Below are 13,006 nucleotides of genomic sequence, written 5' to 3'. Positions count from 1 at the left end.
AGATTAGGAATTTTAGATTTTCTTTTTCTTCTGATGGTTTGGAACTTTTTTTTTGTATTATTATTATTTTTAAATGTGACTTGACCGTTTCAATTTATTAAAAATTAATATAATTTAAATAGAAACACACGTGCATATGAATGTGTTTATGTGTTTATTTAGGTAGATCCTATATATCGCACAAACGTACATATACAAGACATCATTTTGTTCTCATAGCAATAGTAACTTCAGCAGATTATTGGGAAACCAGGCAGTGAAACTCGTCAGTAACAGAAAGCAGAGACCCATTCTATCCTCCTCTTAATGACTAATATCTGGCAAGCCACCTGAACTTTTTTTTTTTTTAATTATTATTATTTTTTAATTTCCTTTCACCTCCTGCTCTTTGTCTTGTTCGTCTTTTTTTAGGCCTTCTTCCTTCAGAGGCTTACAATGTTCTGTATACATAACCATGCATTTCAATATTTTCAGAGTAGGGATTTAGACTTGCCTACCAAGAGGGTATTATTCTGAATTAACTATACTGATTTAGAAACTGATTTAGTTAAATCAGTGCAACTCTCCTGAGCGCTTTATATAACTTCAGTTTAAGTCATGAGTCAGTGAATAACAAATCAATTCTGTTGGCAGAGAGTGAGAAAGATTAGACTGGATCTTCAGCCCTTCTATCTCAGTATTTATTAGGCTAAGGACTCTTCAGGGCTTTTTGCTGTTCTCTTTAATTTTCTCTGCCTAATGGACCTGATCCATCTCTTGATGGCGTAAATGAGGGTTTTTCCATGACCTCCAGCTGGGAGCTGAAGATGGCAATAACTTTATTAAAAACCTGGAGAAGCTTAGAATGACAAATAACTCAAAACTGCCTCCTTGCTGTGTATACAGTTCTCAGATTGAGGCTCATAGTGCAGAAATCACCTCTGCTCTGAAAAATGTAATGTTCTACATTCAGTTCAAGAGAATTCAGTCCCTAAGCATACCAGTCTCTCCTAACATTGTGCTGAGAATATCATCATGCAAAGAGCCATAATCTGATTCAATTTTCCTAACAACAGCTAACAGCTAAAATCTCACATACATTTTGAAATAGGATGAAAATAATCCCTGTGTCAATCTACAAAGATTTTGTGCATTCAGGCTGAATAGACTTGGGACTCAGGCTGTTCCTGGCTTTGTATCTGCTTAACCAGAACATAGACTGATGTTACACTTACAAATTAAAAAGCATGGCTTTTTCAAAACCTATTTGGTAAAGCATCTGCTTTTTTGTTGTTCTCTTTCTGCATTTTTCTTCACACTTCTACAGACTACTAAATAAGAAAGTTATCTGAGAATATGCTGATCAAGAATATTCTGAGTTCCACTAATTGAAAATTTTGCTTACTGTTACCAAGGTTTCTTACTGCTGGCTGTAGAGAGTACAGTGCAGAAACAGTTGTGCTTTTGGATGGTCTCACTAGTCCTGAAAAGAGTAACTAGGTTGTTTACAAACCTAATATTTTGGTTTATTGCAAAGCCTTTTTTCTCTTTCAGAACTGGATGTTCATAAAGCTCTACACTGTGTAACCAATAATGTTCTGACATGCTCTTACAATTCACCTGCAGTTAGTTCCTAGAAGCCTTTATATTGTAAGTAGTGGTGCCCCCTTCCATTTTCATCTGTGTTACAAGTGTGATTTCTTGCTCATTTTACAGGTTTATGATGGAACTCACATCTTTGCCTAAATTCCTGTGGACAAATGACAACAAACTTCTGCATCACCATTTTCCGGATGTATTGGCTACTGTTCACACCACACAAGACATTCCCAAAGAAGCTGTTTTTGGACCATGTATGCTCCAGAACACCCTAGTGGACACTGTAGCTTTTATTGCCCTCAAGTGTTCTGAAAGACGAAACATCCACTACGTATTCAAGGTAAGAGAACGCAGCATTTAATGCAAGTCATGTCAGACAGGGTCACACCATCTCTCAGGCGGTGGCTATGTCAGGGGGGAGATTTTTGTTCTGTTCAGCACAACTAACAGCTCCTCCAAAAGGGAGAAGTAGCCAGCATGTTTCTGATTATGAGCTGTAGACTGGAGGGACCTGAGTGAAAACTGGCTCCTTTGCAGGAAGAGTACAAAGTTCCACTTCTGTGCTGACTATTGATGACTTGGCTTTTAAGTTTAGTCCAAAAAGGGGCCCTGTATTTTTTCTCTCATCTTCCTGGGGACCCTAATTTGAGCTTCTTGGTCCATTTTGTATGCTTGGGCAAAGACAATGGCCACCATTGGCACAGGTGGTTCTTCCCAGCCAGCCGTTTACCCCAGCAAAGCAAACCTGCACCTTATAAAGCTGTCCTTCCCATTGAGTTCCTCTGAGCCTTACACCCTCTCGTGGGGTTAGCTTCCTGGATCCAAGGAACAGCCTTATCCTCACCCTTCTCCTCCGGCTCCTGTCAAGGAAGCCAGACCACGTCCATTGCACAGCTCTGACTGAGCCTGTTGGGCAGTAAAGCCCTTCCCTCATTTATGGATGCAAAAGATTCATCTGAGGGATTTCCATCCCAGGAAGAGGGTGGATTTGCATTACTTGTAGTGTCTCTGCATGTGTGGAAAAAGTGAAGCAGGCTCATGCTTGCAGTTGAGTGTACCCAGGTCTTCTGTTCTGCCCTGTATTCCTCCCCAGCTCCTCCAAACTCTCTCAGCTCCTTCCCTGCAGGCCTGGTTCCTGGAGAAGCTGTGTTCCCTTTGACTTTGCTTAGAGCTTCGGGTGGGTACTTGGTATTTCTGAAACACTGAAACTAATAAATGACAGCCTCTGTCAAAGCTATTAGTTGCAACCACTGTGTGTGTGGGTGGGTGTGCTTGTGTTTCTGTCAGACTTTTGGATTTCTCAATCATTGTTAATTACCATGGCGTTTAGAGAGAACCAGTTACAGGGCATGCTAATTTATTTTCTCCTTTATAATAATTGACTCTTATACTAATGGCCCCTTAATATTTTATTCTTTTATTCAAGCTCCTACCGTGGTCATACTTTTCATGGTAGGTAATAGTCAGACTGAGCTAAACACAGAGAAAGAAAACCAAAGTACTGTTTCTGATACAAAACACCAATGAATGGCTGCCCTGCAATTAGTGGAAGTGGAAAACAAAGAGCTATACATTGCTTGGGGTGAAATTTGGATCATACTTGTCATTAGACATTTTTCATTTCCAAATTTCTTCCTTTCAAAACAATGACTTAGTGCTTCAAAAATTAGTTGAGGCTTTTTATGTGTATAAGTGTTGCCCTTGATCGCCCTGTGTTTCAGCCTCCGAGCTATGAAAATCTTCCCCATCCTTCAAATACTGCCGAGGACATAGATCTGCTGTGGTAAACACCAAGGAAAAAACCTATAAATAAATAAATCATACCCTATTCAAAGCAAATGCAATCAATTAAATAAGATGGGAGCCACACACTGAATGAGGAAGACAAAACCAAATGTTTTACAGTTATATTATTTCCAGAGCATGGTCAACCTGTGACTAAATGACTCAGGAGTCCTGTGGAGAAAGGCATTTATGCGACTGAGGACTATGTTGTAACATGTACACAGAAGGGAGATTTAATCTGAGCAGCAGGCTGAATATTATGTTTTTAACTTTTGAGTGCCTGACCTTCCAACCTAAGTGAAATTTTTAAATTAAGCTGTTTGGTATTTCTGAATGCACACACTGAAAGTAAATCAATTCCTCACTACACTCAGAAGTAATTTAATGAAAAGTATTAATCAGATGAGTTTTTGTCTGTTCGTATACCCTGAAATGAATTTAAGCTATTTATCAAAGGGAGAAAGGGGAATATGTCACTTTATTTCTGAAAAAGGAAAGGGATAATATAAGCGCTTCCTAGCTGTACTTGTTAAAAACTTATATTTACATAATTTAGCTGCTAGTATATGCGGAAGTTGTCTCCTTGGGATTTTGACTCAAATAACCAATATTATTCCTAATTTACCCCTCTCCTGACACATCCCATTTTCCCATGGGATTGAGACCCCTACTTACAGAGGAGCACGCCATCTGTACCTCTGAGATCCACACCCAACGCAGCCTCAGGAGACAACCAGCGTCAGCAGAGGACAGCACCCTTGCCACGAGGGGGCCGGAGACGGGCCAAGGGACCAGCCCTGGCACTGCTGGCCCAGAGCAGGTTCACGTGAACAACGGTGTCCCCTTCTGGTCCCACTCAGTGCTCCCAGAGCTCTCAGCACTCACACCAGGGAAGCCTTCTCCCTCCCGTGACTTTGGGTTTGATCACAGCTGTGTGTGGTTTGGGCTCGCAGCTTTGGCATAGGCTCTGTGTGAGGCAGAAAATAGGCTTTTTCTTGAATTTCATGGAAATCTATTTGGGGTTGCAGGACTTTAAACTTCCCTTTTTGTGTGTCCTGTCTCACAGGTGGATGTTACGTCTGTGCACAGTCCTACAGGGCTGCCTTGGATGAGACTTGTACAAGCGGCTGTCAATAGCAAGGAGCAAAACTTGGAAGCTTACTTAGAAAATAGTCAGTTATATTATCGCTCTACCAGGAAAATCAACAAAAATGAGGAGCTGCTTGTCTGGTATGATGAGGAGCTTTCCAGACTCTTGGGTTTCAATGAGATAAAAGCTCAAAGTCCCCCAAATGGTAAGTACCAGACTGCTGGCTCTGCAGGAGTCACTGAGGACTGAAGTGAGTCTGCAACTTCTTTAGCATGGGTGATGCTGTAATGCAGGAAATAAAACCAGTCTAAATCCTTAGCAGTCAGCTAAGAAAAGAGACATTCTCTTTTGGGGATTGAGCTGGAGGCATACAGTGAGAAGAAATTTGTAGTTCTCAATGCCATTTTAGTTGTTACTGTCCAGCAGAGGACAGTGCACTAGGGAGCAGTGCTGAGGTTTTTAAGCTGTGCAATGGACATCTATGCACCTGACTACCTCGGACTCCTAAAAGCCTAAAATATCAATTTGAAATATGCCCTTAAAATAAAAAGATGCCTTTAAAATAACAATTTTATCTAATACAAGCATGGCTGGAGAGTCTAAATGAGAACATTTCTGCAAGGAGCACATGGAGGTAAATACAAGTGAACAATTTTCCATAACAGCAAAGGACCTGACTCTGCACTGGCATTAACTTTACCATGTATAGTCTTGTATGACATAAGAGATGTTTCTGGGTTTGTTTTTTGTTTGTTTGTTTGTGTCAACAGCAGGGTCAGGATCTGCATCCATCCATGATTCTGACTTTGCAAAACTCATCATTTGTTGTCTGTTTCTGCAGAGCTGAGATGCCAGGAATGCAACCGAGCCTTTAAATGTGAGCATTCGTATCTCTCCCATGTCCGCTTCCTATGCGTCCCAGAGAAGAGTGCCCTGCTATGGAGAAACTTCCAGGATGGCAAGACTGAAAAAGGCAACTTAGAGGACCAGACCACAAATTTCCACAGCCTGGCAAGGGATCTAGAGGTCAAAATGACAGCTCGTAAAGATGACGCACGTGGTCTCACTGGAGAAAAGAGAGCAAAATTAGAAGAGGCTGAGAACAACAGGAGCAGGAAAACAGTGTTGTTGGAGAAAACAAATAACCTGAGTGAGGGACATAACTGTGGGGGCAAGGAAGAGGTTGGGGGAGAGCATGCACTGGCAGGTTCTTTCTGGAAGCCTAGTTCAGGGAGGCAATCAGCTAGGAAGGATGCTTTCGAGCAGAAGCAGAGTGCTTTCACTGAGGTCAGGAGGGTAAAAGAGAAGCTGAGGAATGAGAAACCCAAGGAATCAGAAGAGGAGGATGACACGGTCCCAGCTGGTAAGGAGCAGGTATCAAAGGAAGTGTTGCTGAACTCCTCTGGCAGTGCATTCTCCTTCGTGTGGCCCACCAGAGCCCGAGGAGAGCAGAAGAGTGCTTTCAGCAAGCCCAGTAAATGTCTAGCAGAAAGAGCTGCAATAAACTCTTCTCATCCCATGAGTGAGTCACCAAAGAGCCTGGGGGAGCTGTCCGGCTTCATTGCCACCACAGACATCATGTGCTGCAGCACTCTTCTCAATTCCAAGTTCTTCGTCAGTGATTTGTGTAATGCTCAGATGCTGCAGACTAGCATCACTCGGAGCAATGTTTTCCCGTATTCCTCAGAACTGTGGCCCAAACAAGCAGGAGGACAGTTACAAAACACAAGTACCACTTCTTCCTCCTCCTCCTCCTCCTTGACTCTTCTTCCCCCTACCTTCACGTCATTTGGAGTGGCTGCCCAGAACTGGTGTGCCAAATGCAATCTGTCCTTTCGCATGACATCTGATTTAGTCTTCCACATGCGGTCACATCACAAAAAAGAATACTCCTCAACTGAATCCCAGAGCAAGAGGAGACGAGAGGAGAAGCTAACATGTCCAATTTGTCATGAGTACTTCCGAGAACGCCATCATTTATCCCGGCACATGACCTCTCACAATTAGAGCTGTGCAGATAGATCTCACCAAGGGACTGGGCAGGTTGGGTAAAGAAGGGAAATGTTATTCAATTGTATCAATTTCTTTTTGCAGTTACTTAATTTCTTACAGGAGATCACTGCTTACAGTAATTTATAATAGATGCTTTGCAAAAAATATAAAATGTTTACGAAAGTCTGAGTGGGTTGTAAGATCTGAAAACTCAGCCTAGCCCTTGTCAATCTATTTTTGAGGAAATAAAGTAGTGAAATTTATGCACATGCAGTACTAATTTGCAATGAGTTGGGAACAAAGGTATCATTTTGCAGATAGAGTTTGCTTTGCTTGTATCTGATTTGCTGGTTTATGTGCAGTACAATGTAAATACAGAAGTAACACACTCTTTACTGAATGTGGAATCTTTAAAGACTTAAAAAAAAAAAAAGCATTTATATGCTTAAAGAAAATAAGTTACTTTTCCTAGCAGCTTTGGTGGACTCACTCCTTTGTGTTAGCTGAATCAGCTCTCTTATCAGATTCATCTCACTGTCTCCTTGGCTTTGGAAGGGACTACTTAAAGTTAAGACTACCTGAAAATAGTGGTTGTCAAAAAGTGACCAACACACAGCCAAAGAGGATGTGAGTTGTAAATCAGTACACCTGAGTTCTGTTCTATGCTCTGCCACTTTTGAAATATCTTACACAAAACCAAGTCAAGCTGGATCTGCATCAGAATGTGACCTGTTGTCAACACGATCATGTAGACAGGGAGAGCAAATTCTTCCCTGGGTGTGCTTGCAGAATCTGTGTGACTTTGGTAGGCATATAGATCGGATAGGGGCAGAGTTTGGCCTGTGGTTTTCAGTTTTTGGATATACTAAAGAAAGTAGCTGGGATTTCTGAGTTACTGCTTCTGATAGACAGAACCTGCACCCTTTAAGTCTGGATGATAGGCTCCATTCTGCTGACAGCTAGAAGAGGAATGTCCTTCAGAAAATGACAGAGGCATTAATTGCATTGGATGAGACCATCTCTATCATCTGGTTTCTACATTGGCCAATCCATCCATTTTAAAGAAGATGCCAAAGTCTCTCTGTAGCCAGTCTATATGAGACAGTTTTCTGTTGCCTTCTTTGGTTTGTGCTCTGCTTAGTCTCAATCAGTTTGTATTGCTTGGAGAGGAGGGGAGGGAAAGCAAGAACCCTGCCTGTTGTTACTGCAGCTCATCTAATTAGCCTTTCATTACTTTCTAAATCCACTTAGGGACTTGCTCTTGATAGGTTATGACAACATGTTATTCAAGTGAGCATTTATGTCTCTCTTGAATGGGATTTTTTTAAGGTTGTCTCCTGTTTTTGTGGCCTGTCTCTGAGCCTTATCTGCAGTTATTCCCTTTCAGATAGAGAACTGTTAAAAAGTGCTTATTCCCCAGATAAGAGTACCCCTGAGATTTGTATAGAACATTGCAATATACTCCTTATTATTTAACTTCATGCTGATGATACAGTCCAGTATTTGTCTGGAGCACACTGGACAGAAGTTTTCATTGAGTTCCCATGATGATGCTTAGGTTGATAATGCAAGTATCGGACATCCAAGTGACAAGAGACAGCCCTAGAGTCTTAGGCTGTCAATTGGGATCAATATATTACCCTCATTGTCATCTCTTGGGAGATTTCTCTGAGTCAGAGACCATATTCTTACCAGTATATTGCTGTTTATTATTAATACATGGCTGTTTCCTGTTAGCATAAACATTTGACTTATTGTAGGCCAGCCACTGGCTCTGCACTCCAGCTTTATTTTCCCAACATAAAGTGATTAAACCTTTACATTATGCCTTTGAGTTTAGAGGACATAAATTGAGACTGGAGGTCTGATTGGACTGTAACACAGCTTTCCCAGGTCAGTTGTGCAACTTCTTTCATTGGAGTCATTAAAAACCAAAGTGAACAAAAGCTTTGATACATGCAGCACAGGGAACAACCTTGCATTGAGTAGGGGATGATGTGGTTTCCTCCTAATCTTTCCATCTCTATTTTGTGTCCAATAACATTTACTGTGTAAGGAATATATTTATGGCAAGGTTTTACAGGCCAAATTTCACTCCATCTGGTTTTATCTGGGTGCCAGCCAGTTTACTGTGAAGTCAGTGTCCATAAAGCATAATAAAGGACTCCATGGTGTAACTGCATTCATATGTGGTCAGGGTTATAGTTCCCATTAGTAGTTTAGGCCAGATTGTGATCTCACTTATTCCAGTGCAAATCCAGAATAATTCCATGTTGCTACTCCTGATTTACATCAATAATATTCAGATCAGTCTGGCCCTGTATGAATAAGACTAAAGATATTTTTTTTTTCGTACCATTACTGCCAAGTATTCTCCTCTATGCTTTCTATAATATGCTGTTTTCTTAACAGTTGTATGTTAGAAACTTAGTTTCAGATTTTTTCTGGAAAAAGACAGGAGCAGCTATGTAATGCTTCCCCGTATTATGTTGGTACATCGCTTCAACACTGTCTGCTCCAAGGGCCTGTTTTTCCAGTGCGCTACACTTGGTTATCATTTAGGTCAGAATGAAGCAGTATCTAACTGGCTACATGGTTTCGCTGATTTTGTGTTGGTGTAAGTGATACTGAGAAAGTGTGGAAAACCAGCCATGGATAAAAAGCTGCTAAATCTCCAGATTTCTTCCGATGGTGTGTTAGATCTACATCCTCAGAGCTCTCATCAGTAATTAAACTTCATTCTGCCCATCATACGAGGTTTCAGTAAGCAGCAAGACTACGGGGAGAGATAGCTTTCCTTTATATCATGAAGTCGTTTTCTTTGGTGAAAGAAAAAAAAAAAAAAACAAAAACAAACCCAAAAAAACCTCTAACCCAGTTTCTTTGTGGGCATACCTCAGCCACATCAACTTGGATACTGTGATGACAAGCCCTGTATAAATGCCTTCTGTGCATAGAAAGGCAAGAGAACCAGTTATGAAGAGTGTCAGAACTAATTCAAAATACAAAAATGAAGAGGAGAGATTTTTAATTAGCTTTCCCTATGACATTGTCCTTACCTCCTCCAGTTGCAGGAGCAGCACGGTTTTACGCTAGCATGTAAAGACTGGGGGGTTTCCTTGTGCAAAACAGAAATCCCACTGCAGGGAAGTGTGTGCTATGCTGTCCTTACCCCCTTTCAGATGGCCACCGGCACAAAGATTGAATGAACAAGTTGCTTTTTACACTGAAGACTACAGAGTTTTGTGAACTAAGACCTGTTTACTTACACTACTGTCCAGTATCACATTCTGTTGCCAGCTACACCTGTGCTGACATCAGAGCAAAATAGCATTGGTGCCAACAGAATCAGAACTTGATTCCCTATGTGTAAAATAAGCTTTTGTGCAAATCCCCTCATGCAGTTGGGGGGAATGTCTTTTATGTGTCTCATGTTTAACTGAGTGTCTCATCTAAGTTGGGTTACATAAACCCTTGGACTTAGCCAAAATTTTGGGAGATTTTATTTCTTTATATGAAAATATTCATATTAAAGCTGAGTGAACCAAGGCAGCACAGGCAGAAGGAAGCCTAACGAGACAAAGAAAAACAAACTTCCTGTAACTGAGTCATGCTGGAAGCTTTTTTTCCTTATGTCTGGAAGTCTGAACATTTAAATTGGTGCAGATGAAAGGAAATCCTGCTGTAAGAAAGGCACTCCACTAGATGAAGAAATTTCTTGAAGAAATTTCTTGAAGAAATGAAGGGACTTAAGGAATTCATGAAGGACTGCATCCAGTCCCAGCGCAATACTGTGATTTTACAGCAGGGATCTGTGTCTTTTTTATGACTAGAGATACTTGGAGGAAAAAAAATGAAGATGTGTTTCTCTATCAAAACCACACTCAGATTTTTGAAAAGTATGCATGTGCTTGTTTTTAAGAGTAAATTTTCACTAATTCCTTAGATACAGTCTGTGGGCTCCCTACAGACCATAGTTTGAAAATCACTGGACTAGGGCAGTTTTTGTGGTGTGATCAGGGAAGACTGCATTAGAAACACTCTCTAGACAGCAAGAATGCACCATTCTGTAGAAAAAAAAAAAAAAAAAAACACAAGTAAGCTGGCTGCCATTTCTTGGTCGGAGTCCTGTGAACTCTAAAAGGAGAAGGATCATACTGCTAGGAGGGCTGGTACACCAACTTCTTTCTTCCTTTCTTCGAAAGGAACATTATTAGAATTAACCATTAGGAAGTTGTTCTAAGTTGGAAGGTAAGGAAATTGTGCTACAAACTGTTGAATGTCCATGTCAGCTCTGGAACCAGAAGAGAGAAGGGTGATGGTTTCAATGTGTTTCCTGTTGTATAAAGAGCTGGAAAGGCACTTCAGTATTTACTAAGTCCATCCCTAAGACAACATCTGTCTAACTTTCTCATTTAAACCATAAATCATGGATTGTCCATAACTGATTTTCATTTGTAATTTGGTGATGTTCTAGTCTTTCACTGCAGTGTAATTTTCTAAACAATTACTCTCTATTGAGAGAGTATTACAGCACTATTGATATCAAATGGACTCACCAGCAAATGCATTTTCTTTTTTGTTTTTTGTTTTTCTGACTGTATCCCAACTGTTAAACATTTATTATTCATAAGTACTTATCATATTACTCAGGCGAAGAAATTATTTATTATTTGTGCCCATTTGGCATAGTTTTTGGTCCTTGAATGGATGGCTGAAGTTTTTAAATGTTGGGTTTGACAACCACTGTTGTTTGTACATGACAGCACAACAGACTGTGTTTAGAAAAAAGGAAGAAGTATATCTGGTCATTTAGATATTAAAGACGCTTAAAAGACATTAGAAGAAATACATTAGTGTTGTTTACTCATTCATGACTAACCCAGTCTTTTCCATATTAAGTATCTTTAATATTCTTCATACATATATCACTTTACACAATATACTGTATGAGTTTTAATCCATTTAAATGGTTCTGCAAAACTGAGAAATTCAACAACTGGCTACTGCATAAAAATCAGAATACGAAAATGACTCAAAAGAGCCCAGGTTAGTGATCACACCAAACGTAACTGGAAAGATAAACAAGTAGTAAAAAAGATGGAAAGTCTACTTTGTTGTTAATGTTATTTCCTGTAAATACTGAAAGAGATTCTCTGCAGCTAGATGTTTAAACATGATTTATAAAAAATGGCGGTTACTTACAAATGAACAAGCAAACAGCAATGTGTAACTACTACAGTCTCTAACTGACAAAATTTGGGGGGACCATTTTCCTAAGCTTAATGCCTTACAGCTGGTATTTTGCTGAGACAAAGAATGTTGAGATCTAGATTAGAATTATATGTATTTCTAAATCATTACAAAGACATATGGTTAGATAAGAATTGTAAGGATGACAAGGAATGTAGGGCATTGATTAGGTTCATGTGAATAATATGAACTGTTAGTTCACATTATCAACTCTGTTATTTGCCCTGAAATACACTATCAGTTAATAACTATCTTGTTATCATGGTGCAAAGGATATTTCTTTGCTTTCCTCTGGTCTGTGGAGTAGGGCATACAACCATCCGTTTTTAGCCTTAAGTAAAAACATGATTCTTTTTCCTGAGTGTTGATCTGAGCACTGGGTTAGTCAATGTACTGCCCTTTCCTTCCTAATTTCCCATCCCTCTGCCAGATACCAGGGGAGAAACAGACATGCACCAGGAATCTGGTCAACCCTGACAAACTGGGAAAGATTATTTTTGGTACATCTAATGATGAAATGGAGAAGACACTTAGCTCTTGCAGTTTGGAAAACAGACCCTCACAACTACTGTTAATTCTGCTTTAAGATGTGTAAATGGGAATGTGCACATTTTCCAGAGGAGCAGATGTGCATTTTCTGTCTTTGCATGAATGCTTTGAGGTGGCCCACATGCCTTCAATACTGAGCTGGGATTTTCTAAGGAACCAAAGGAAATCTCTGTGATCTGGAGCTAAATCTAAGACAGACAGTGCAACAACTAACATTTACATTTCAAGCCAGGAGAGAAATCCAGAAACCCCACTGAATTATCCAAGTATCTCAACCATGCTGAGAAGGAGTTGGATTGCTCAGAATGGGGTGAAAATGCAACATGTTGAAAAGGGAGTCACTTAGAGCTATGTACAGGGAACCACTGACTATAGAGACTGAACCCAAGTTCCTACTCCTTTTTGTCTGGGGAGGTGGCTTTCTTCTCCAAGACACTTGGTTACTAGAAAATTAACACACAAAAAATGAGACTTTGGTGTGAAGCCTCCCTTCTCTGTTAAGAACTCAAATCCACTTCTACTACCCAGAACAGTGCCATTCCTGAGGCTTGGGAATTATTCTGTGTAGCAGAAGGGCCTTAAAATAATTTCTCCTGTTGGAACTGAGCTCTTGTGCAGTAAACAACCCATCATTTATTAAGCCAGACAGATAACGCATAGAAAAACACCCATACCCTGCACATTCCCTCACATGGAAATGCACACACACACACACACAGTGAGATTTTTGGGATCTTGTTTTTGCATTAGTTACCTAAA

General features: G+C 40.2%; 1 protein-coding gene across 1 annotated transcript; it reads left to right on the top strand.

Annotated features, from left to right (window-relative positions):
* Positions 1 to 1,702: 1,702 nt before the first annotated feature.
* Positions 1,703 to 6,552, top strand: ZNF488 (zinc finger protein 488). The gene is made up of 3 exons (XM_035537973.1): positions 1,703 to 1,918; positions 4,430 to 4,658; positions 5,295 to 6,552. The coding sequence occupies exons 1-3, from the start codon at positions 1,703 to 1,705 to the stop codon at positions 6,458 to 6,460; spliced, it is 1,611 nt and encodes a 536-aa protein (XP_035393866.1). The 3' UTR covers positions 6,461 to 6,552.
* The last annotated feature ends 6,454 nt before the right edge of the window (positions 6,553 to 13,006 follow it).

This window comes from Cygnus atratus, chromosome 7, assembly GCF_013377495.2.
Source record: "Cygnus atratus isolate AKBS03 ecotype Queensland, Australia chromosome 7, CAtr_DNAZoo_HiC_assembly, whole genome shotgun sequence".
NCBI classification, from domain to species: domain Eukaryota; kingdom Metazoa; phylum Chordata; class Aves; order Anseriformes; family Anatidae; genus Cygnus; species Cygnus atratus.
The sequence above is the reverse complement of the archived record's forward strand: the minus strand, read 5'-3'. Positions and strand labels throughout refer to the sequence as shown.

Excerpts from the sequence above, each read along its gene's own strand:
- ZNF488 (XM_035537973.1), top strand. The coding sequence starts at position 1,703 with ATGGAACTCACATCTTTGCCTAAATTCCTGTGGACAAATGACAACAAA. Across the intron at positions 1,919-4,429 it reads ACATCCACTACGTATTCAAG|GTGGATGTTACGTCTGTGCA; the intron begins GTAAGAGAACGC and ends CCTGTCTCACAG. Across the intron at positions 4,659-5,294 it reads AGCTCAAAGTCCCCCAAATG|AGCTGAGATGCCAGGAATGC; the intron begins GTAAGTACCAGA and ends CTGTTTCTGCAG.